This window comes from Cyprinus carpio, chromosome A15 (assembly GCF_018340385.1).
Source record: "Cyprinus carpio isolate SPL01 chromosome A15, ASM1834038v1, whole genome shotgun sequence".
Lineage (NCBI taxonomy): Eukaryota > Metazoa > Chordata > Actinopteri > Cypriniformes > Cyprinidae > Cyprinus > Cyprinus carpio.
In genome coordinates this window covers 15,081,784-15,107,767 of record NC_056586.1, presented here as the reverse complement: position 1 = coordinate 15,107,767, position 25,984 = coordinate 15,081,784, and the positions used below count along the sequence as shown (strand labels likewise).

Sequence of the window (25,984 nt, the reverse complement as noted above, 5' to 3'; positions counted from 1 at the left end):
GACTCATTTTCCCATGTCTTCTGGTGCTATTTGTCATCTTAATGGAATTCTGTCATAGATGGAATAATATTGCACAGTTTTACAAAAATAAAGATTGATTAAGGACTGTTAAATAAATCATCTTTGCTTTGAAATGTTCATTTCTCTTAATGGTTGTTTAACAGTAGTATTTTTCTTCAGTCTTCAGTAGTGTTTTCCCAACCTTAATTTCCTGCACTGACATCAAATTTGAAGGGAAATGCTATGCATATCCACTCAAACTAAACCACTTATTCTACCGTTACACAAAATGTCATCAGTTCCCAGCACTATATCATTGAGGATTTAATCTTTGAATTTATGCCCTGTTTAGTTCCAGTATGTTAAGATTAGGTCACAAAAAAGGCAGGATTGTTTATTATCAATAGTGTAACATTATGTAAAGCACAGCTGACTCAGAAGTGAATCTGTATGACCAACTTGAACCTGCTGCAAAATCTGCATGAGGAAATCTTTCAGATTGTGTGGATTCTTGGTGAGATTACTGGATTTTTCACCAGCACCTGTAAAGAATATAAGCTATTACTAAAATAAATATTCTGCCACATCCCATTAGCATTCATTCCAAATTTGCTGTTAAAATCCAGAACTCAGCTGCTGAAGATCAACTGGTGCTATTTTCTGAACATTAGACCTCAGTAAGGTTAGACACCATATTCAATGAAAATGAGGCTGTGAGGGATAGGCTTGCAGTCTTTACAATGGCACGCACTGTTTAAAGGTCCTAGTTCACATACATTTCACAAATGAAATGGTCAAAAATTTAATATGGTGCTACCTTGACTAAGGTCTATCTCAAATATACTGCTGAATTAAAAAATAATAAATCTGATCAATCAAGGTTGAAAAGGCACTGCATACAAACAATGAGGTGATTCTAGGAGCTGTAATGTGGCCATCTTGGTTTTGGACCAGTGTGATATAGTATGCATAAAGATATGTACACCAGTTATACAGAACAGAAAGTTTTTACCAATTGGATGACAAGCCATGCCAGTGCAGTTTAAGGTGCTGAGTATACACTTACATGCAGGAATGCACCTCTCACACACATAAACAAACACGGACACACTATTAGCATTACCTAATGCTAACACGCAAAGCAACATTTCCCTTAGGCATAATGCAAATATTCAGTCTACTCGTCAAAAAATTAGTTAAACTGCACTGCACTAGTCATTTTGACTTGATGTTGAGACATACAATACAAACACAATCAAACAAACACCCATATTCCCGACCAGTCTTCAATTAGCATTTAGTCCATTCTCACTTCACACACACACACACACACACACACACACACACACACACACACACACACACACACACACACACACACACACACACACACACACACACAGGCATATTTACCCACAATGCTCTATAAACATGGGCAATCACAACTAGTCATGAAGACATTATAAACAAACAGCATGCATTTGCACCCTTAAAAAATGTCACATCTTGGGGTTCTACTGAAACATGCTGAAGTGTTTATTTAGTAAGAAAAATCACAGTGTTTCATTTCAAACAATGCAGTCACACAACTATCAATATGCTTGAGGAAGAAAAAATAGACAAAACATGTGGAAATTCACTCCATTCAAATGTTAAAAAGCATGAAATCTAAAAGTGTCTGGCACCTTTAGCGTGTGATAGCCTGTGTAGATCAGTTTGAGGTATATTCTTTGGTGGGCTGGTTGTGAGGTGCGGGATGGGGTGTAGGGGGTTCAGGGAGGGAGGCGCGAGGGCGGGGAGAAGGACAGAAAGCAGAGGCAGGTAAAATAGCCCTCTCTCACCTCTGTTCCTGGCGTATGACGTAGCATCCACACAAACTCCAGCACCGCCATGAAGATGGCCACCAGAAGACCACACACAAGCACCACGAAGATCCCACCGATGTTCTCCATGCCCAGACCTACACAAAAACACATAACATGATAAAAGTTTCGTAAATGATTCTGTTTGGACCTGCAGTTGAGTGACAGGTGGTTCACCTTTCGCTCGATGATCCTCCTCTTTCGGACACTTGCCACCATCCCACCATTTCCTCTTCAGGATCTCTAGGCGGTTTTCCTCCTGTAACTTGAGTATGGCCAAGTCAAACTCATCTCTGTAGACCGAGCCTGAAACAAAATATCCATCTTAGAGATGTGAAAAGCCAGAGCTGGATGTATATTTTCTGCTGTGCTGTCTCCTTCCGCTCTAATGGCATTCGTTTCGCTTATTGTAAACTAAACCCTGCCATTAATCATGTTGATTAAAACATCTGCTGGACATACAGTAGCTTGGTTCAAATCAATTCAGTGCAATTTATATTCAGTCAATGGATTCATTTAACTTCAGTTATCTGATTAAATACTGGTGCGCATTGTGCAATTTTGGCTATAATTCTGCCATCTGAGACATAAAAGATTTCTATAATTATGGGACAAGACTTGCAGTCTTGGATAGCTTACTGTAATATTTTCACTGATAGCCAATGCATCAGATGAAGTTCTGACAGTGTCCGAAATTTTAGGTCGCAGTTGAGAAATGTGACTGTTACTGCATCTAATAAACAACCAATAAGAACAAAGCAACTGATGATGTGTGTGCAAGAGTATTGTATATAACTGGTTTATGGCATGCAGCAAAAAATAAAGAAAACATAATTTTTATTTTTATTTATTATTGTTTATAATACTGTTCAAAGTTCAGGATTTTTAAAATAAATCAATACATCAATACAGCATGACAGTAAATACATTTATAATGTTATAAAATATTTCCTATTAATATTTTTCATATATAAATAATAAAACAATAATTAATTTAAAGGGATAGTTCACCCAAAAATGAAAATTCTCCCGAAAATAACTCCAAATGTATTCATCTGAAAGAAGAAAATCATATACACCTGGGATGGCTTGAGGGTGAGTTAATCATGGGAGAATTTTCATTTTTGGGTGAACTATCCCTTTAAATATTATAAGAGTCGTTTAGCATTTCCTTTATGTTATGATTATACTACATCAGTTTTGCTTTGAAAAAAGAAGTTAAATTGCCTTTTTTTGCCTACACACACTTTAGACATTTACTTTTTTTTTTCAGGTAAAACAAACAGTAGTGCGAGGGTTTGCTTGAATGTGTGTATCATTTGGCATGTTAATGAGTATGTCACAATCAACAATTGATCTACCAGTCAACACTGTCAGTCATTACCAAAGTTGTTTATCATTCAGTAGCACAAATGGCAGTTGACTTTGCACAGTCTGCCTTGGCTTCAACCCAAGATCTCACTGAGATCACATCATACAATCCGACTAGCAACCACCATAAAAAAAAAAAAAAATGTAAATAAATAAAAAAAACTGAAAATCTTCGATAGTGTGTGAGATTCCCTGCTACATTTCTATGCAGATCTCTTTACACTCTGGTTGCATGTCAATCAATAAAAGTCCTGCTAACTCCACATAAACATCTATTCATTGTTCTCTCTCTAGCAGGAACTCTTTCTCACCCAGAGGCATGCCAATGCCATAACCCTTGGTGTCCAGCAGGCCTCCGATCTGGGTGAGGTTGCAGTTGCGCTGGCGGTAATACTCGTTCATGGTGCTCTCCAGCAGGTAGGCATAATTAGAGTTGAGCACTCTGGCGATGCCCTCCTCAGTACTCTTCACGAACACACTGGGCTGCTTGGAGTACATGTAGTTCCACATGCGCTGGTACGTCTGGTAGCGAGAGTTCTAACCGGAAAACAGGAGATATTAGGATTGTTACGTTTGCTCCTAAACTTTCGTCTGGTGTCCTGACAGGCAATCACTAAAGCTGGAGGAGGAGAGACTGATTGTGTTAACCAAGGACTTGGCTGTTGATAAGCTGACAGTTTGACATGTTGATGTGACAACTGAATATGTGAAACAGTCTGTGCTCACTAAGGGGCGGGTCGAGAAACGTCCCTCTGACGCATCAAAGGGTTTGAATTAGTCTGGGCGGCACTCTGGAGAGGGCAAGATATCGAAGGGCATTGATATTAAGACAGCAAACAGATAAATCCCAAAGAAGGGAAGAGTGCTAGTGACATGGTCAATAAACCTGCCGACAGGCCATTGATTTGTGGGTGGAGTTCTCTTCCATTTTGTCCTTGGAGATCTTACCTGGAAGAAGGTCATGGTGGACCCGCCATGCATGGTGCCGTATTCAATGGCCGTTTGGTCAGCCAAATCATCCACGGACTCGATGGGCACCTCCATCCTCTGCACAGTGAGAAAGGCCGCCAAGTTGGCTGTGTAGGAAGAGATGATGATCAAGGTGAAGGCCCACCTGGAATGACAAACCAGTTTTAGACACGAGGAACGCAAAGCTCTAACCCAACATCAAAAGAGCTCGGCGCTACTGTGAGATCCGCATCCGAATGAGAAGTTGAAAGGCTCCTCTGAATACTGTACGCCCATTCAGAATACTCAAAAATAGCTCGCTTTTATTCTCCACTGACCTCGGTGTGCTGCAGTCGATGAGGCCTCGAAAAATGACAGTACAATAACGCAGCAGAAAAACAGAGGCCAAATGAGAGTAGCACTTTTATCTGCTGTTTCCAGCAACTGACAATGAGATCAGGGTTTAGCAGAATGTGATACTCTACTGAAAAGAACAGCTTCGACTGGCTGGGTAATGCTGGTTTGGGTGCTGGTCGAGCTGGTAAACCAGTTTAGGCAGACAAATTCGAACTGGTTTTCAGTGAGGTCTTGCTGGCTTTTTTGACCTCCTTTATGAAGACAAGACCTACGGCCAACAAATATGAACATTTCTGAGGCTTACATACAAAATTTATAAGAAAATATCAATGAATTCTCTGACATTCTGTACACTCCTTATAAATCGCATCCTGGAGACCCTCATCCAAACACAACATATGCTGGTGACCATCAGTGCAGGTCTTTTAACAATGGAGACAATATTTAGCGTGCACTCTTACCATACTCCACTGACGCAGCGTGTGGACAGGGCTCTGGGGGCGATGGTGGAGCCTTGCTGCATGAATCCCCCCACAGGAAACCAGAAACTGTTGCCCAGAGAATACTGGTTAATGAGCAAGCTACAGCGCCCCTTCAGGCAGGGGTGAGGGTTGTACCATTCATAAGGTGTTAGCCTTGTGCCAAGAGTGAGAAAAAAGAAAGGATAAAAAGTAGTAAACATAAATGAGCCAGGAACAATTTTAACAGTTGGCAAAGCATGAAGTCACCAGTGCTCCCTGTTGGCCACGTAACCTGGTTTTTGTTCCCTGAAGGGGCTGTGCAAACTTTAGCCGTGACTGACAGGACACTAATAAAAATGCACTGCACTGCAGGACGCTGCTGAGTTACTCTTCAAGGTGTACGACAACCCCACATTACAGCTCTGTTGAAATGCCGAACACAAGCAATGCAGAAAAGAAAACACAGTTCGTATTTCAATAACAAATGTGTAAAAATATTCACATTATAGAGAGGCAAGCAAAGAAAAACACAAGCATACACAAAAGCTCCAACTATGAATTTATATAAAATGTCTTGACAGGTAATAAAGGTAACACACAACACCCCCGTTGTCCTGCAGAATGCTGGAAAATCAGCAGGCTACTGTGAAAGAGTATAAAACATTAAATTTCTTTTTTGATCCAATGCAAAGCCAGAATAAAAAGTGTGTTTAAAATGAAATGTCTACAGATACACCCATACTGATCCTAAAACAGCATTCTGACAAACCATGGATTTAGGGTTAGGTTTAAAGTCTGGATGTTTCACAGGACCAGCAAAGAATGTTGATTCTGCAACAGCAACTCTCCTATGAACTAACAGTCCTAACCTCTTTCCCTTTCAGATGCAAAACTTATAGGAAGACAGTATTAAAAGAAATCATGCAAAAAGATTTACTAATGTTTGTGCTGGTCAAATTACTGGTATTAGTGCCAGCATTTAAAGCATGTCTTTTATGCTCCACAAAAGCGCTTTTTTGGAATTGCACTCTCATGCTAATTTGCCGTTTAGTAAATCTGTCCCATAATGTCTAGTTTAGTGTTAAAGCTACAGTTCAATCAATCAATCAATCAATCAATCAAATTTTGTTTTAATTTACACACCGTTTGAAATCAATCACTAAAATAATTTTAGTGAATTACAAATTTAAGTCTGTTTTTAGAAATAAAGCTACTGTATGACTTCAGAAGGCATGGAATATAATGCAAGATTTAAGATGTTCAACTCTTATTTTGGAGCTTTCCACTTTCATTGCATGGAAGACAATGGAGTCAAAGTTCTTTAAAATGGTCTTTCAAAAAGTCACACAGGTTTGGAGTGAAGAAGTTAAGTACATCATGAGAGACTTTCTTCCATTTTTAGCTGCACTACCCGTTTTATGATAATGTCGGAGCTAATATGATCCAGCAGGTGTCAGTATGGAGCTGAATATTTACCTCGCCACCAAAAAGAGCACACAGCTGACTGCCAGGTATGCCAGCAACATGAAAAGCCAAACCCCAGGAGAGAACGGATCCAAAAAGGAGAAATACCCCGGTCTTCTTCCCTATAAAACACACAGGCAACATCAAGACAATGAAACTAGCATCACAAAGATCCTAATAAGCCTATATCATTCAATTCCAGTCAGTACACAGTCAGGTTAAAGACGTTTAAAGGTTTTTACGGTTGATTGGCTTGATCCAAACAAAGTGCTTGATTTTCTGTCTCCTAACCATTTTGGCACACTCTGAAAATCCAATAACTGCTGGAACAGAACTCAGGAGCCGATTCTTTACACAACAGTCAAATCCAATTATCTCTCCTGGAGGTACTTTGACAATCAGTGGTCAGCAGCAACTTAACAGTCTCTTATCAGGGAGAAACTAAGTGTGAAAGCACCATGGTTAATCTATCTACACGCCACAGGTGTCTTACAGATGGCGGATCTAAATGGTCCCAGCGATGGATACACTCGCAAACAAATCATCTGGGCTGTTTTTTTATCCCCGAGACTACAAAAACCAAGTTTACTATAGCGCGGAAATGAGTAATTATTCCACTATCTATCCCGCACCAGGCTGGAAATTCATTAATGTGTCTGCAATCATCTCCATATTAGTGTAATTGAATGGCATTGCTGTTGAGCTGGACACTAAAAGCTGTAATTGTAGCAATAAATATAAGCAAGCCTGTCTATGGTAGAAACTGATGGGCTCTCAATGGAAAAAAAAAAAAAGCCGTTTTGGATGTGGCTTTATTCTTAGGCAGGTTGCTTTACACTTTCTTGTAGAAGCTACCTTCAAGGGATGAGAAAATTGGGCCAGAATGAGCTCTGTGTATGTATGTATCGTGGGATTTGAAGAGATAACTGTTTTGTGACTTACAGCGAGAGGGACTTGCGGATGGAGCTCACAGGGGGGTACGTTAACTGTGGTGTTTGGTTTCTGAAATCTGCTTCCAGCTGAAACAACGTGCCTTGTTTACAGCCTCTTTCTAAATTAAATTTTAAGGTTTAAACAAAAGAACAGTCAACACTGTGCAAATGTCCAACCTGCTGGAAAACAAGTGAGAAAATGCACTACAAGACTGTTTTCTAAGTGAGCTACACAGGTTATACACGCGGTTTAACAGCCTTTTGAACATGTAACACCCTAAAGAGCGAATCTTCCCTTGATCATTTAACAAATGAGCACAGATAGATCCTCCTCCAGTTTGAGTGAACAGCAGTGCAGTAGGGCAGTTCTTGCTCATCTCTAGCAGATCCCCATGGGCTCTGATGTGTCTCTGTGGTGTTATGTAATTTCTCGTTTCTGGCTTAGTGGATTTGAGGTAAGAAGTAAAGTTTCTCCCAGTGATATATTTAAAATTTAGTCTTTGAGAAGTGCTTCTGCTTCGGCTGTCAAAATAAAGCCATGTGCTAGCAGAAGCAGCTGAAGAAGCCTGCAGTCATACCATACTCTCACACCAGGGTCCCCTGTGTTGGGTTAACCAGGTCCTCATTAACATCTTGCACTACACAACATATTCAATTACAGAGGAAACTGCAGAGCTGTCAGTACATGTGTGGTCTTACCATGTTTAGCCTAAAAAAATATTTATTGTACTTATTACGGCTTCAGTGTTTCTTGTGACAATGTTCAGCACACTTATATTCAGATAGTTATTTATGGGAAAAGTTGTTGGTAAGTTTTCAGTTTATTAAAACAATTAGTCATGCCTTTTAGTGTTAAAACGATTGATCTCGAATTTGAATTTGCTGCTTTTTTTCTCTTTTCCAAAATGTAAGGCATTCACTTCCTGAATACTGAATAAAACCACTGCTGGCTTTCTCATTAGTGGTGTGTTTCACTCATCAGTGATGCTTCATACTTGTTAAGCTTTAATGATAATTACATTTCACCATTCAATGACTGCAAATTGATTTTACTTTTTGTTTAAAGTCTCACAAACAATGTAAAACAAAACACGATTTAAGAAAACACACTATTTAAGATTCTGTATTTCAAGATGAAATTAATCAGTTTGAGGTCAGTAATTATTTTTTACTTTTATTCAGCAAAGATGCATTGTATTAATCAAACATGACAGGAAAGACTGTAACAAACATTTCTATTATAAATAAATGCTATTCTTTTGAAATGTAGATTAATCAAAAAAATATTCTTAAAAAAAGAAAAAAAAAATCACTGTAACAAAAATGTGTTTTTAACATTTATAATAATAATAAAAAAACTGAGCACCAAATCATCATATTAGAAGGATCCCTGAAAGATGATGTGACACTGAAGACTGGAGTAATGACTGCTGGAAATTCAAACATGACATCACAGTAATAAAGTTAAAAGAATAAATTACATTTTAAAATATATTCAAATAGAAAAGTTATTTTAAACTGCATAAACATTTAACAATATAACAGCTTTTACTGTAATTTTCATATAATAAATTCAGCATTGGTAAGCATAAGAGAACTTCTTTGCAAAAGACCCCAAACTTTTGAACACTAGTGTATATTTGTAAATCAATTTCTAGACCTTTACCATATTATGACAATATGCTATTGCTTCCACTGAAGCACAAAATGCTAAATAATTTTCAAATCATGCTGGAGAACTTGATCATCAGTCCATGTCAGCTCAAGTACATAGTGTCATTAAAGCCAATACCACATACTAAGCAAAATAAATATCTAAGAAACAATGACACAAAAATAGTGTGGAAGCTTATTTCTACCTCAAAATAGAAATAAAACAGGTCACTGTGATAAAGTTTAAAACAAGTCGTGTTGTGAGATACAGTATAAAGTCACAATAAGAGAAATAAAATTGCAACTGTGAGATATAAAATTAAATTGTGAGATATAGAAAACAAAATTGTGAGATATAACATCACAACTGTGAGATATAAAGTCAAATTGTGAAAAAATAAAGTCACACTGTCAGATGTAAAGTTGCAACTGTGAGATATAATTTGCAACTGATATAAAAATCTAAATGTGTGATATAAAGTTATAAAACATATATAACATTGTAACATTATAAAACATGAAGTTACAATTACAAGAAATAAAACGTAAAAAGTATATATATTTTTTTACTCTAAGACTGAAATGGGTTTACATAAAATGCATTAAAAAAAAACACATGTGTTATGCATGGGGTCTTTCTCTTCTCTCCCACACACTCAAGCATGTTTGTTGTATCACTGGTCATAAACCCTTTTCTAGACTCCTCTGTGATTTGCAGTTCAGACTGATCTGTTGTGAAGCCTCTGCTATACAGCAATATACTGTCAGAGCATGTTTACCAGCCACTGTCAGATCGACTTGGGCCGAAAAGATTTGAAAACGTAATGTTCCATTGAATTCCACTGAAAGGCACTCTACATGGTAACATTCACAATATCTCTTCTCCTGTCACTGTAAACATCCAGATTTAAAAACTGTCCTTCTGTAGACTCATTTTAAGTGGAACTACGCCACCATGACAGATTGTAAACACACAGAGGTTATTTCAAATCTGAAGTACGCCATGAAACCAAGCGCACTGCTGTGAGACAAACACTCAGTCATGAGTCAAGAGAGCTCAATGCCGTAGAGGCTCAGAGTTCCCTTTTGCAACCACTCACACCCTGAAAGTGTGTGGCCAGTGGGAACATGGTCTTGTCACAGCTGGAATGCTTCAGAGGAAAAAAGAACCCTGACTTCATGTTCTGAGGGGCAGTTGCTCTTTTTCTTTCTCCGTACACTTGACACACTCTCATAATGCACACAAACTCCGTCACTGCACTTTGGGGCTGTACATGATCTTGCCAATGCTACCTGTACGATTTAATTAGTTATTTCATCCTCAACCACACCTAGTTGTGTGGCGCACAAGACGAAGGGAGACTAATTTCCATCCTTTCTTGTGTTTATTCAAACTCTTCAGACTACACTCATATACCCACTGCTCCGGGTGTGTGTTCACTGTGTGTGTGTGTGTTCACTGCTGTGTGTGTGCACTTTGGATGGGTTAAATGCAGAGCACAAATTCTGAGTATGGGTCACCATACTTGGCTGTATGTCACTTAATTTCACTTTTTCACTTTCATATACATACACAATCAAAATGGCACGTTCTATACGTTCATGTCTACTAGTGCATCCAGTTACATGCTGCAATGGAGATACCACTGTACTCGCAAACATGTAATTAAAACAGGGCCGAAAGCCACATTTTATTCCATTTGCCATTGTTATTGATCAAGCGAAGGATTTCATTTAAAGTTTGAAATAAGCTATGGGCGTCCTTGTAGAAATCAAAGCCTGCTGGATCAATAGTAAATGGATTAAACCTAAACAAGTGCACGCATAAGAATCCAAATATCCAGATCATCATGACTGTGGGGTGTAGATGAGTGAGATTATTCTGAGCAGGAGCAACAGAACTGAAGGCTGACCCCCATCTTTAGCACACTCAACCAAACTTAGTCAGTTTATATCATATATATCTTTTTAGATATTTTTTTATTTTTTTGAACATGAATTTAGGATGAATTATATATATCTCATTCAAGATAATTTGCACACACACACACACACAGATAAAATTTTTTATTATATACATAATTTTTTTAATGAATGAATAATGCTTTATTTTGTGTTTATTTGTGTAATTTGTTAATTATACAATTTAACAAGAATAAACAAATAAAAAAATGTATGCAATGTACATTTATATAAAATGTCACTTCTGATTAATTTTAAATTAATATTACATTCTAATTGTAGGAAATACATAAATATATATTTGATTTGTAAAATAAATACAATTATATTTATATAAAATTTAAATTTGATTAATTATAAATTAATAACAGAAAAAAACCACATATTAAATAAATTAAATAAAATGTTCACAGACATACAGTAGGTATAGAAAAGAATCACACCCCTTTAAAATAATCACATTTTGTTGCTTTGCAGCTTGAAATGAAGACTGACAGTTTTTGATTTATCCAGCTGTATTTACTCAGTGCAGCTTATAACATCCAAATTAAAGATATAACACCAACATGTCAGAAAAAAAATAAACAAATAGATTCACCGAGTTGGAAAAAGGAACACCCCCTTGTGTCAGTATTTTGTTGAACCACTTTTTCCTGTATTGGATTTCCGCCAGACATATTGTTTGGTGTTGATTCCAAATAATTAAATTTTAGTCTCATCTGCCTCAGAATCTTCAAGTTGTGTTTTGGCAAAACTCAGTTGTGACTGCATGTGGCCTTTCTGGATGAGTGGCTTTTTTCATGCAATCATCCCATACAAGCCTCATTTGTGGAGAATGTTTTATATTGTTGTCACATGCACGCAATGACCACTCTTTGTCATAATTTCCTGCAGCTGCTTCAGAGTTGCTGCCTCTTGGTCGCCTCTCTGACTGGTTTCCTCCTGCTCTTTCATCCAGTTTGGAGTAACGTCCTGATCCAGGGAGGGTCTGTGTTCTACCAAATACATTCAACTTCTTAATAATAGGCTTCACTGTGCTTCTAGGCATTGATAAAGGCTTTGAATTTTTCATTTTTTTTTGTATCCATCTCCTGACTTGTGCCTGTCCACAACTTCATCACAGAGATCTTTCAACAGTGCCTTACCACCCATAGTTGATTGTTTGCTTCTGTTGCACTACCAAGGACTGAAATGCTCCAGGAAAGCTCTTGTCATGCTGAGCTAATCAAAATGACCACAGCTGATCACAGATGAAAGTCAAATGGCTTTGTGTGCCATTAAGAAGGTCATTAGCTACACCTGATTTAGCTTAGAAGTCATTTTTAGGAGGGGGTGATCCTTTTTCCAACTCATTGATTCTGTTTTTTATTTTTTTTTCTGACATGTTGGTGTCATATCTTTCACTTGGATGTGTTTGAGTTGCACTGAGTAAATACAGCTGGATTAATCAAAAACTTTGTCTTCAGTTCAGGCTGCAAAGCAACAAAATATGATTATTTAAAATTTTCTATGTCCACTGTATACATATATGGTGTTAAATTATTGACATTTCAGTTGTGATTAATTATTAATTAATTATGGAATATGATGAGTACAAACGGTTTTGCATCTGGCAAATCATCAATGTAAAACATCAGCAACACCAGCACACGTTAATTAAATATGTAGTGACAACACAACTAACCTATTTTCAGCCATTCCAGCCTTATTCTGGGTCAGAGAAGAGCAGAAAGGGCCATGGAGAGACAGACAGAGAGAGAGAGAGCTCAAGGCCTTCTAACCTGAGAACAGCTCTACACTGCACAACAACCTTTTATCCTCTTTACCTGTGTGAACTTATTGAACACTCCTCTTATGTCCTCTGTCACTACTGTTCTCTCTGTCTGACAGTCTCTGAGTCACTCGCTGCCTTTCTCAATCAACTATCTCTTCTTTTTCTTACTTTCTAAGCCACTTGTCTCTCTCTAAGGTTGTTGTAGCCTAGCATCTAAAGGCGAAGTGTGTAATGTCAGCAATGTTTTGAAAGCCCCACAGTCTTTACAGTTTTTAGGAAAAATATATCCATGAATGAATTATTTATTGCTGGAAAAGAAAACATTTTTACACTGAAAATAATTCACACTTCACCAAGATCTGAGATTATTGCGAGACACAATGTAATTTACCCCAACAGGACATCAACATCCTTTGTTGGTTCTGGAACAACTTTCCTATTTAGCATCTATCGCCTACAGCCAGTAGTATTGAAATGGTTCATGGAAAAAAAATCTGAATTATTTGATTCGTCTTCTGAAGCTTGATACACAAGTTTGAACTGCAGTTCATCTTGTGTCTAAAAACCACCTACTGTACATCTGAAAATCTAATTAAGTGCTAAAAACGTTCTTGTTATGAAGACCCTGCTAAGTGACATTAGCATGAAAAAAGCACTGAGACTATTGTGTGGGCACCAGAATATTTTAGCACATGAGAAACTTCTATGTGAGTACAAAAAAGAAAAGAAAAAACATGAATTAATAGTAATTGGTAAGAATGCCGCAATACTAAAGTTCTGCCAATATGCTGATAATTAATTTTATTATACGCCCAGTAAATTATATTCAAATTCTAGGGGTTGTAGTGGGGTGCTTTTTGTTTTTGAATTTTCTTACATTTTTCAATTTAAAGAAATAAATAAAAAGAAAGAAGAACATTTTATATAATTAATAGTACTTTTTATATAATTAATTTGAACAATTTTGAACTAATGTTTGCATAATTTTTTGAAAACAAAAAACAGCAAAAAAAATAAAATAAAAATAAAAACAGCAAAAAACAGCATCCCATTCAGTTATGAATTACATGTATCATGTAAATGATTCATCCAATGTGTTCTATTCAAAGTCCAATAGTTTACATCACGGGGTATTACTGGTGGCCATTTAACTAAATATTTAGCTACTTACATCTTACTTTATACTTAACATTTTACCTTAATGTTTAAATCTGAAGCATTGTGGTAGATTTAATCGTCAGCTTCTGTGAACAGTAAAAATCCATCTTCTTTGAGCTGAGGCAGAGCAGCCAACTTTTTGTCATCCTAACTACAAACAGCATCATTATCAAATATTGGGGGATGATTTGGCCATTTCACATTGAGAGTCTATGGTTCTACGATATAATGTGCATCCTTAAATTAGGTACAACACCGTTTACCGTAATGGGTTTGTATGCCATAGTTCAAAAATCTGCTAGAGAGGTGCTCTTTCTCAGTCAACAGCACACCTGGTGTTATTGATTCCCCCAACTGCTCTCAACCAATGAAGACACACACAGGAGTAACTATTACAGCACGAACAGAGCGGGGAGGCTTATGATGTGTTTGTGTAAGTGAGTGTGTGTGTTTGTGTAAATGCCCTACCGGGACACCACATTAATGTTTGCACACGCTGCACCGAGCGGCTTCATCTGGCATTTAGCCAACAGAGAGATCAGCATGTCACCTTGGGTTTGGGGAGGGGCTTTGATTAAATGGCGCACAGGCCTTTAAAAATAAAAGAGCTATTGGATTTTCAGTGTTGCTGTGTGCAAGTGTCCAGGGTGTTATTGGTGTGAATTAGATACAAGTCAGAATAAGGAGAATTTAAAATTGGGAAGGAAAGCACTACATTTATCAGCTTTTCACACTACAGCACACTATCTGCTACAGCAAGGGTGATGCTCAGAGCTCGCTGCCCAAAAGTATTTCTCTATTTATTTCTCATGCACTCTCTCTCCGGCCATTAAAGGACGCTGATTGTTGAGGGTGGTTGATCTTTAATGCTGCAAGGTCGGGAATGGTTCGGGAGTCTTGAGCTGCAGCGGGTGGAGGAGGAACTTACTATGTGCACTCGGTACATAATGCTGATCCCCAGAGTCATGAAGGGTTTGGAGAAATCAATGACCTTCTCCCTCTCAGCCGTGATGGTCAGGGCGGCCACAGCCAAGTCAACCTTCTGAAACACATGCAAAATAACAGCAGCCATTAGTGCGGGTCTGGATAAAAAGGTGGGGAAAAAAATGGAGCAGACTAACCAGACTAAGGTGGTATATACATGGTTTCTCGCTGGTTCAAGAAAGGAGCAACTGGCCCCTCAGATATTTTGGCCAAGTGAATTTATACTTAATTATCAACAGTGTTGCTATTGTTAACAAAAAAAAAAAAAAAAAAAAAAGCATTTTTGTCAATTAAAATAAATCTTAAAAAAAAATAAAGCATGAATATTATATAAACAACCATCACTTAAAGAGTTAAATAAGTTAAAGTTTTAAAATCACAAAAAAATAAGGCAAAAAAGCAAAAAAAAAAGGATAAAAGCACATAACAAAATGACTAAAACAAAAAGAAAAACAGATATTATTAAAACAATTTGTAATTCAAAATATTAATAAATACTATAATATTAGAGAAATCACACACACACACACACACACACACACACACACACACACACAAAAACGCTCATTGTCAAATGGAATTATAAAATTTACATTTTATTTATATAAGTGATTATAATTATATATATATTAGATGAAAAACTTAAAGTTAAAATTTCTAAAACTAAAACTGAAATAAAAATGTATTCTAAAATGAAAGAATCTAAAAGTAAAAAAAAAAAAAAAAAAAATAATAATAATAATAATAATGAAATCAATTAAATTAAAATGTAAAAGAAAACTGAAATCCAAAAAATATTAAAACTAAAGCTAATTCAAAATATTAATAAATTATATTGAATAAATAACACATAAAAACACAGATTATCAAATACAATTATTAAATACATTAATTATGTTTTTAAAGTTTTATAATTATAATATAAATATTAGAAAACGAAAAAATAAAAATAAAAGTGTCATCATCTACCTAGCCTTATGTCACCAATGTTTTAAATAATTATCATTATCATTATGAAGTATGTAAAAAGTGTTTGTTTCTTTTCTCTCCAAAAGCACAAAGTGCCACTGAACTGGAGCCCCCTCAAAATCATGTCACCCCTGTAGTCCATCTTAGTTAATCTGATTAGAGCATGTAGACCCTCTCAAACCAGCAACAAACCAGCTTAACCACCTTAAGATGCCATAAGCTGTCTTTTTACACCTGGAAACAACTGCTTACAGTCTAAATACCTGTATTTTGGTGAATACTGAAGAGCAAAACTGAGTTGTTGTTGTTGTTGTTGTGTGTTTGTGTGTGTTTGTGTGTGTGTGTGTGTGTGTGTGTGTGTGTGATGAAACATGAATACCGAAACTGTCATGACAAATCACTTGACAAAGCTTCAAGTGCTGCCGGGCATGATGCTGCGGCTGGATCCCACTAATCAAACAACACTGAAAAGTGCATCTGCAAGGGATTTTACGGTCCTGCGGGACACACTCTTACCCTCCACTGCTCTTTGTCCTCTCCAGGAGGAATGATGGGATATTGGAGCTGTGCTGTAAATGAGAGAGAATCTCCGGACAGCAGATACCGTTTACAATGTGATGTTTTAGCCTCAAGCCTGAACCCTTGAATGTGACAGGAGAGGCTTGTTAACTCTGAGAGCCGAATTAGGAACGTTAGACACATTTCAGTATAAGAGAAGTATCATTAAGATACCATTACAGTATATTTTGATAAGTTATGTTTATTTTTATATTTTGTTTTTATTTTTTAACTTCTTTGTTAAAATTTAGTGTCTATTTTTTCTTTTTTTCTATGCTTATATAGTTTTTATGAATTTGTAACTTGGTTTTAGTTATTGTAAGCCAAAATAATATACTTTTTAAAAAAACATTTTATTTTATTAAAAAATATTTAAATATTCAAGTAACATTTTTTTTTTTAATGGTTTTAGTTTAAGTTAACTAATAACCCTGTAACAATCTGCTCACCTGATTATAAAGCCAGTTATGTCGTTATCTTGCCATGTACAGTACTTCACCACATTAAAAGAGACTGTGGCACGGGAAGATGAACTCTCACACATTCCCTGAAGATTCCTTCCACAATAACAGCTTGCAGATGCACTAATCTTCAAGTGCTCTCCATAGTTCAGCTGTGGCCCACAGCTCTTCTTCAACTCATGCACACTTCACTTCACACAACAAAACATCACGCTGACACACAAACAAGGAAATTACGTGGTCCCTGCTGAACAGAAATCCCTCAAACAGATGTCGCTAGTAACAGAAACAAGGACAATAACTGCAGCTCAAATATTTGACATCTCGTTACGTATTAATATTGATGATTGGACTGCACAGAGAGGAAAATTATGAGACAGAGACTCTAAATAATAAATAATGCAGTATGATATTCTTCCTGTGCTCCATCCTCCCCTTCAGCTTTGACTCAATCATAAAGTGATGCCCCCCCCCAAAAAAAAGGAGAGAAGAAGGCAATGCCAACTCTATCTCTACTGAATAATACATTGACGTAAGTTCCCAGTGTGGCATTTCAAATTCCCTCTGAGGCTTATTTTTTATCTGATGCTAGAGAAAACCCTGACAGCTCGGCTGCTTCGCTACCTTTGTGTACTATTGCACTGCCTTTAGTTTTACAAGAGTTTACAGAACAATATAAAGCATGACCCCCTTTGGGATCAGGAGTCCATATTTCAGGACAAAAGTGAGCTGCTTTTGTGCAAATTCCCATCCACCAGCAAAATGTATTCTGTTAATATTAAACATTATAAATTATAATATTAATAGAATAAAGGTATTGGTATTGCATTTGTTGCCTCATTTACCAACACATCAAAATACATCAATTAAACATCATTTTAAACTTTGACTTGACCATTAATATCTTAAGATTCATTTTTCTTGTGCTATATATTGCATTCAGCATAGAAGAAATAGATATGCTGACCAAAAACCAAACCAAACCAAAAAACAAAACAAAACAAAACAAATCAAAACAAATTAATTGATCAATAATTATTTTAAACGTTAAAAGGTCACTCGTATACAGTACCAACTGTTAATATAATTTAATAAGGGAAATAAAATATTATATTACACATGCAAGCATGAGCAAAAAACACAAAAACTGAATAAATAAATAAATAATCTGATGCACTGCATTATAGTGAAACATCATAGTGAATGGTTTATAAATCTGTTGTCAAAAATAGTGAAACATCATAGTGAATAAAAAAAAATTAAAGAATTCCTGTGGTTTTTATGATTAAATGAATTCATGTATATTGTATTGTAATTGTACTATTGTTATATAAAATAATGACAATAATAATAATAATAATAATAATAATAATAATAATAATAATTGTGTTTTTCCAATTTGTTCTGCCTGTTTTTTATTGAAATTATGCACATACAGTATTATGGCGAGTAAACAATATAACTGGTAAATTTTCTCAAGTCACCATCCATTAGCAGGTGTGGAAAAATGTTAGCTTGTACTTCATTCAATGTTTGTTACATTCAGACACAACTCTGAAAATATCTGTAGTCTTTGTTCATATGCAAATCTACAGCCATGTTTTTATGTAATAAATAACAGGATAAAGGTCCCTCACGGGATCCAAGAGGCATAGAATGGCTGTCAGGACGAGGCAGCGGTCTTCGCCTCCTTCAGTTGCCCCTCATCACCCTCTGCTGTCTACAGACACTATAGCGCGTGGGATGCAATTAGACTCATTGGCCACTCTCAAGGTCAGCTGTATAGAGAATACTTTGAGGGAACAAATTGAGACAATAATACGATTAGGCACTTCTTTCTTTATTTCACTAATGGCTTTGCCCTCCATTAGCTTGTGGAATTAAGACGGATAACTTCTCAAAGCCTCTCAGTTTTTGTATGTGAGAACGTAGGCTGTGGAGAAATGTTCTGGTTTATGACCCTTTCCTCTGGAAATATATGAATATCGCCTGCCGTGGCCTTTTTGTTAATTTTCGGAAATTTACTTTGCTCCCTGCGGTGCCTGCCAAAAAACGGACGAATAAATCAGCAGCGCGCCATACTGCTGCAACTGTTTTTAAATAAATAACATTTCCGCCGAAAAGGGCAAGTGTTCTAAACAGAATTTGAGGCATGCAAGATTTCCATCTCATCAACGGGATGTTAGTGGCTGTCAGAATGGGACTAATACTCTTCACGCTTCACCGTGTCTTTTTAAACACATCTGTGTGTGTCTGTTATGGGATCAGATGGGCTAATTGAAATCCATTAGGATAAGGAACATGTAACTGGTTGGAGGCATAAACATGAATTTTGTAGGTTAATCTGCATTACCTGTGTGGAAGCAAGTAAAACAACTTTTATTCTAGCTTTAAGGCTTCCTTCCTTTAATGAATTATTGAAATGAGCATTTGAAGTAGTGTGCTTTGAATAAAATTCATACTACATGGGAATGGCTGTTCTAGAAGCCAGTATAACCAGGGGTTAAACTGGGATTTTGGAGTAGGGAAACCATAAAATCTGGCAGTTATTCTGTTTCCTTATTTTGTTTATGAAAGTATGATATGAAAAGATACTCTGTTTGTAAAAACAATAATGTTTTATCCCCCTTCCTAAACAAAGCGATTCCGCTGACTGAAACAACTTTTTATGTGTATATAGTGCCTGATTAGAAATGACAACTTTCTATTTACAAAATAATCCTGAAAAAAGTATCATAGTTTCCACAAAAATATTAAGCAGCACAACTGTTTTCAACATTGATAATAATAAGAAATGGTTCTTGAGCACCTAATAAGCACATTAGAATTATTTTTGAAGGAAATTCAGCTTTGCCATTTTATTTATTAATATTAAACTGTATTAATATTTTACAATATTACTGTTTTGCTATGTTTTTGACCAAATAGAAGCAGTCTAGGTGAGAAAAAGATACTTTTTTTTTTCAAAATCATTAAAATATATTACAGAGACCACAAACTTTTGAATGGTAGTGTGTGTATTTTAAATTACATTTCACATTACTAAAGCTAAAAATGGTCAGCTTAAACTGTTATAGCCTTTTCAATTAGCCGATGATTAGCAAGCTAACATTTTAGCCTATTTTAGCTTTTCAAGATACCCATCACATATTATTACAGTGCATGCACCCATTTTAAATTACATACCACATCAAATTAAACAATTTCCCTTTTAAATTACACATCACATTATATTCCAGAAGCTAAAAATGTTCACATTGAACATTTTCCTTTCTTTGTATCTTCAGTTGGCAGGCTAACAGCTTTGTCTACTAGCTAAAGTATAGCAAGAATTCACAATACCTGTAATGACCAGGTGACAAAGAAAGGGGGGATAATACATGACACCGGAATGCCATTCTGTCCCAATTTAACTAAAACATACTCTCTTGTGACATCACTCACCCTGCTGATGAGCTCTCCCACCATGCCTGTCCAGGTGCCATTGGTGCCCGACACTCCATACACGCCGTCCCCAACTAGCCGAATGCGGTACTTGAACTTCAGGATATCTGCCAACTCCTTCAGCATGTCCACGCAAAAGCCTTCATAACGCTCATTCCCTTCTAGTTCCTGGTGATTGGCTCTAAGCATTACATATGGATTCTCCTGTAAAGATATCATTGGCATTACTGTCGGCACTCACACATCTCAACACACTCTCGGAGCACTTCTGTATCAATCAACACTCACTTTCTGTGACAAATGATTTTTTTGAGTTGGCAACCCTTACGTAAAAAAACAAACAAACAAAAAAAAAAATATTCAAGTGTGCTATTAGTATACTTCTTTTAAACTAAAAATAGGAAAGTATGCTTTTAGTTTACTTTTTATGTACATCTCAGAAATGGGCTTCATGTGCTTCTCAGAAATATACTTAAAATGACATTTAAGTATACTTGACTTATACGTACAAAAAGTCTAAATATATTTGAGCTATACTTATGCTCCAAGAATCCGTGTTTTCATTGTTATGTGGTAGAGGGCGCTAGTACACATATTCTGTACAGAATTTCCAAAAAAACACAAGTGAAGAAGAAAAAGAAACAACAAATACTAACACATGTAATCTAACACGATCATCTGACATGAAACATCAAAACTGTAACGTCATGGAATAAAATTTCGACCGATGAAGAGGTAATTACAGTCAAGCTTTGGGGTGTTGATTGACTCCATCTAGGTTTTGATTATCCTTCTAAATCCAATTCATAGTCAGCTTTTTGTTCAAAATGTTATTTATTTATTTTTTATGAAACTTAACCATATTAAAGTGTTTAAAAAAAGAATGCATGAAGCTAGAATAAAATGTTTTTGTTTACAAGTAGATACCCTGTTCTTTCTTTAGATGTTTTGTATGTTCAGATATATATATATTATATATATATATATATATATATATATATATATATATATATGACAAAATATATACAAATTAAAACCTAAATAGGGACATAGTAGTATACTTAAAGTATGATGCAAAGTTCACTTAAAGAAAACTTATGAGTATACTCGCAATATAAAACTACTAAACTAGTAGTTTACTCAGACTATACTTCAAAGTGTACACAGTATTTAATTAGTAAACTATCAGTATACCAATAAGTTCACTTTTAGTATAACTGCAGTACAAACTACAAACATAGAGGTAAACTAGTTGTGTACTCAAAGTTTGCTACTGTTATACTACTGTTATACTATACTTTTATATACTAGAAAGTGGGCCAATTTAGTCCCAAGGAGTATTGAAACAGTACACTTACAAGTATACTAGAACACTGGTATTTGTATACTTGCTACATAAAGTATACTTAAAAATATACTTGAACTTTACTTAAGTATACTTAAAGGGGTCACATGATGCGATTTCAAACTTTCCTTTCTCTTTGGAGTTTTACAAGCTCTTGGTGAATAATGAAGATCTGTGAAGTTGCAAAGGCTAAAGTCTCAAATCTAAAGAGATATTCTTTATAAAAGTTAACACTCGTCCCCACCCCCTGAAACGGCTCGTTCTAACACGCCCCCACATATCTACGTGAGTATGTGGGAAGATTTGCATAACGCCGACCAGATGTTCACGCAAAGAAAGAAGGCGCACCTTTTATTCTCATTGTATTATTGTTGTTGCCTCTGCCGCCATGTCGTATAGACTCTGTGTGTTTCACTGTGAAAGCAAAACTACTTTGTTTGGCCTTCCAAAAGAGGACGATGTCCGCTTCGTTATGCCTGGAGCAGATCCGTGCTGGTTGCTGAGGAAATACATCAACTTTGCACTGTGGATCGCCGGATTGGCTTTCATCGTGGACGAAGCGGAGTCCAGCCCAGGGTCGTCACATGTGGTTGCTACAAGACCAAAGTACACTCCTTCGTAGAATCTGTCTGCTGCACCATTCTCAAGCCACCCGCCTCTGCTCACTCAAGCCGACCGTGGCTCTCTCTAGACCGCAGCTCACTCTAGACCACGGCTATCTCTAGACCACGGCTCACTCTAAGCCTCCGGCCTCTGCTCACTCAAGGCTGCGGTTTCATTGAGAAAGCTAAACTACTTTGTTTTTGCCTTCCAAAAGAAAACACGACTAGAAATCATGTTTATATCACGTTTATAATGGGGTTTATGTTTTTGTCTCGTTGCTCCGGCCAGACAAGGCTTCACAATATGTTAAGAGGCGTAACATTTCCATCTCACGCTTGAGGCATTCTGCCAATCACAATGCGCTGGATAGCTGGCCAATCACAGCACACCTCGCTTTCAGGGAGATGAGACTTGTGAAAATCGACGCGTTTCAGAAGGCGGGACAAAGAGGAAAACCAATAATGTACAGTATGTGGAAAATAATGTGTTTTTTTAACCTTAAAACGCATAAACACATTTCATTACACCAAATACACAAAATAATGTTCTTTTTAGCAGCATCATATGACCCCTTTAATAAAATAAACTTGAAGTATAATTTACTTTTTGGTAAGGGAAGTCACACTGGCTGTGTTTTCATCCAAACTTGTGAATTTTGGAATATCGCACTGTTTCCATCCCAAGTGTTCAAGAGAACAAAATCGAATTAAAATCGAATAATAATGGAAGTTGGTGCAACTGGGGAAGACATTGGAGCTCTTTTTTCCTACATAAGTAATTACTTGTACCTCAGAATGAGCAGACGAAATGCAATAACAAACGCTGTCATGTTATCTTGTGTTCGGAGGCGGAGGCTTGACATTTGGGAACACAATCGTGTGAGACAGTTCTGAGATGTAATCATACCAAACTTTAGTTCAGGCGTTTCAGAATCAGTGACTAAACCAATATTTAAGATGGTGTGCAATTAGATTTGTCCACTGGTTAGTCCAATTATCAACTAAATGGTTTGCAAAACCACATGAGGTGTTTGTTACACATTAAGAATTTTTTTCTGTAAATGTATTTCCATTATAGTTTTTGCGCATGTCTTTAATAATGTCTTTAATAATGATCCGTCTCAGTTTAACACATTTTATGCACATTTTATGATTTTATGCACATCTTGACATTTCCAATCCAGCGGTTTTAAAGCAATATTTTAACATGATATAATTTTGCATAAAAATACATGGATGGAAGCATAGCAACAGTTTGGACACATAAGGCACTGTGAGTAATGTGAGCCCACACCACAAGACCAAGTTCCTAATATATGGTTTGTTTTCTCAGGCTGCCCAAAGACTGAAAAGATTTATTAGGCAATCTGTGGTCAAAATAAAGGTTTCATAAACATTTTATCCCGCATTCTCTCAATAAACACTCACTGTGCCCCACCGTTATACATTGGGATATTTTTAGTGTGTGTCTAGAGTGCATGGTTGTGGTGTATGTTACTGCCATTTTCAAACACTTGGCACAAATTGAACAGAACATTGCCACCTTGTACATAAATAGACACTACAGAATAAAACCAGCCATATAAAAGACATAAATAGACACTACAGAATAAAACAAAACAATATATATATATATATATATATATAATCTATATTATATATATATAATATATAGTGATATATATATATTAGGGCTGTCAAATGATTAATCACGATTAATCGCATCCAAAATAAAAGTTTTTTTTACATAATATATGTATGTGTACTGTATATATTTATTTTGTATATATAAATACACACACATGCATGTATATATTTAAGAAGAATATGTTATGGTTTATGTAGTAAGAAAATAAAATATAAGATATAAACACTATAAATGTATATACATGTAAATATTTTCTAAATATATAATTTATGTGTGTGTATTTATATATTCATAATAAATATACCCTGTACACATACATATATTATGTAAAAAAATTGGATGTGATTAATCGTGATTAATCATTCGACAGCCCTAATCTGATGTGATTAATCGTGATTAATCATTCGAATATAATATATATATATATTATATATATATATATATATAAAAACTATATATATATATCACTTTGTCTGATGTGTTGTAGTAAGACAGACACTAAAATGGGTCTGTTGTACTTGAGATTTGTTTAGCGCAGACTGGTTGAAATCTGACTTTCTTCACTCTATGCTTTGAGTGGCAATCTGAAGAGCTGATGAGACTTTTCAGCCTTTTGCATCGCCATGGCAACATTTTTTTTTTTTTTTTTTTTACCTGCTTGTCTGATCCTGCATCCCTGATTTTTTATGTGCCCAGTGGCATTGCTCCAGCTGGCCTGAGTATAGCAGCAGCTGGATCTTGCGGCCTGTCAGATGAGGGGGAACGTCAATGGACATGTTCCGACACTTCAAATAAACCTGAACCCTATTAATACGAGCCGCTCATATGCATCCAAATAACACGGTAACTGTCCTTTCACCTCATTTGTATGTCTATAAAAGCTGCATGCTGTACAGTATTTGCAGATGGATGTGCGCACCTTGGACCTTGGACCTGAAATCCCATATTGCCATGGCACAAAGACGAAAGCTTTGGCCCAGAGTCTGACACTCTATAAATGCAAATCCTTCCATTTTGTTCATTAACTAGTTGAATCATCCACGCATGTTACCGTCATGCCCCGCACTGACACCGCTGCGGTGGTTATGCAGAAAAGCACAATATAAATGCAAATTTTTATCGCTTACAGCCTGCTGGAGGCACTCAAGTATTGCAGCCGGACACCTTCCCTCACACTAGGCTTATTAAAGAGTAGCATTTCATGGACCAGTTGCATATTAGACAGACGGTTTCAAATAAAGGAAGAAAGCTAATAAACAAACCTTCTGGATTCAATTATTAGCTCTACGCACTGGGTGAGAGAAGTCATCGATGGCTTCGGGTCATTACATGTGGCCCATAATGGCCAACTAGCCGCTGTTCTGATTGATGATTAAGTCAAAGAAAAGGGAATGATTTCACATTCGTACTTAATAATCCATTATAAGCAGAGTCTATGAAAAGACAGAGGAAGAGAAATCGAGGAAGAGGAGGGAAGTAACCTGTGCAAACACAGGACTTATTGTCATCACCCTTACGAAAATGAAACCATGGTTTTATTATAATAAAATTGTAGTAACCAAGGTTTTTTTTTGTTTGTTTTTTTGTATTGATTACCATTTGTATAACCACAGCTTTACTACAAATACCTTGGTTAAACTATGGTTAGTGTTGCAAAATCATGGTAAATTTGTGGTTACCATGGTTTAACAATAGTAACCATGGTTTTTTGGTTTTATTTGTAGTAAAACCATGGTTAATTTCTGTAAGGGCAATATCAGGAATGGAGCTCTGGCACCAGTCAATTACATCAATCACGTCAAATTAAACATTTGCCATTCTTTGTTTTTAGTTAACAAGCATTCCTTTGTTTTTCAGTTAATCCTTGGTTAGCAAGCTAACAGCTTAGCTCAGCCTTGTAATATTACAAATCACATTATATTAATGAAGATAAAAACAGTAAAATAATCTTTTCCCCTTTATTTGTGCTTTCAGTTAGTCTTTGGTAAGCAAGCTAACAGCTTAGTTTAGCCACTTAAATTACATATAACT

The 25,984-nt window shown here is 36.2% G+C and overlaps 1 protein-coding gene across 1 annotated transcript in view; it reads right to left on the bottom strand.

The window, feature by feature from the left end:
- The window catches only part of grik4 (glutamate receptor, ionotropic, kainate 4), a 314,456-nt gene that overhangs the window by 2,293 nt on the left and 286,179 nt on the right, over positions 1–25,984 (bottom strand). The window contains exons 13-20 of the mRNA XM_042771152.1: positions 20,359–20,562; positions 14,871–14,984; positions 6,476–6,585; positions 5,000–5,173; positions 4,182–4,347; positions 3,545–3,770; positions 2,040–2,168; positions 1,842–1,960 (exon numbers count right to left, since the gene is read on the bottom strand). Coding sequence (XP_042627086.1) covers positions 1,842–1,960; positions 2,040–2,168; positions 3,545–3,770; positions 4,182–4,347; positions 5,000–5,173; positions 6,476–6,585; positions 14,871–14,984; positions 20,359–20,562 — 1,242 coding nt within the window. The remainder of the gene's footprint in view (positions 1–1,841; positions 1,961–2,039; positions 2,169–3,544; positions 3,771–4,181; positions 4,348–4,999; positions 5,174–6,475; positions 6,586–14,870; positions 14,985–20,358; positions 20,563–25,984) is intronic.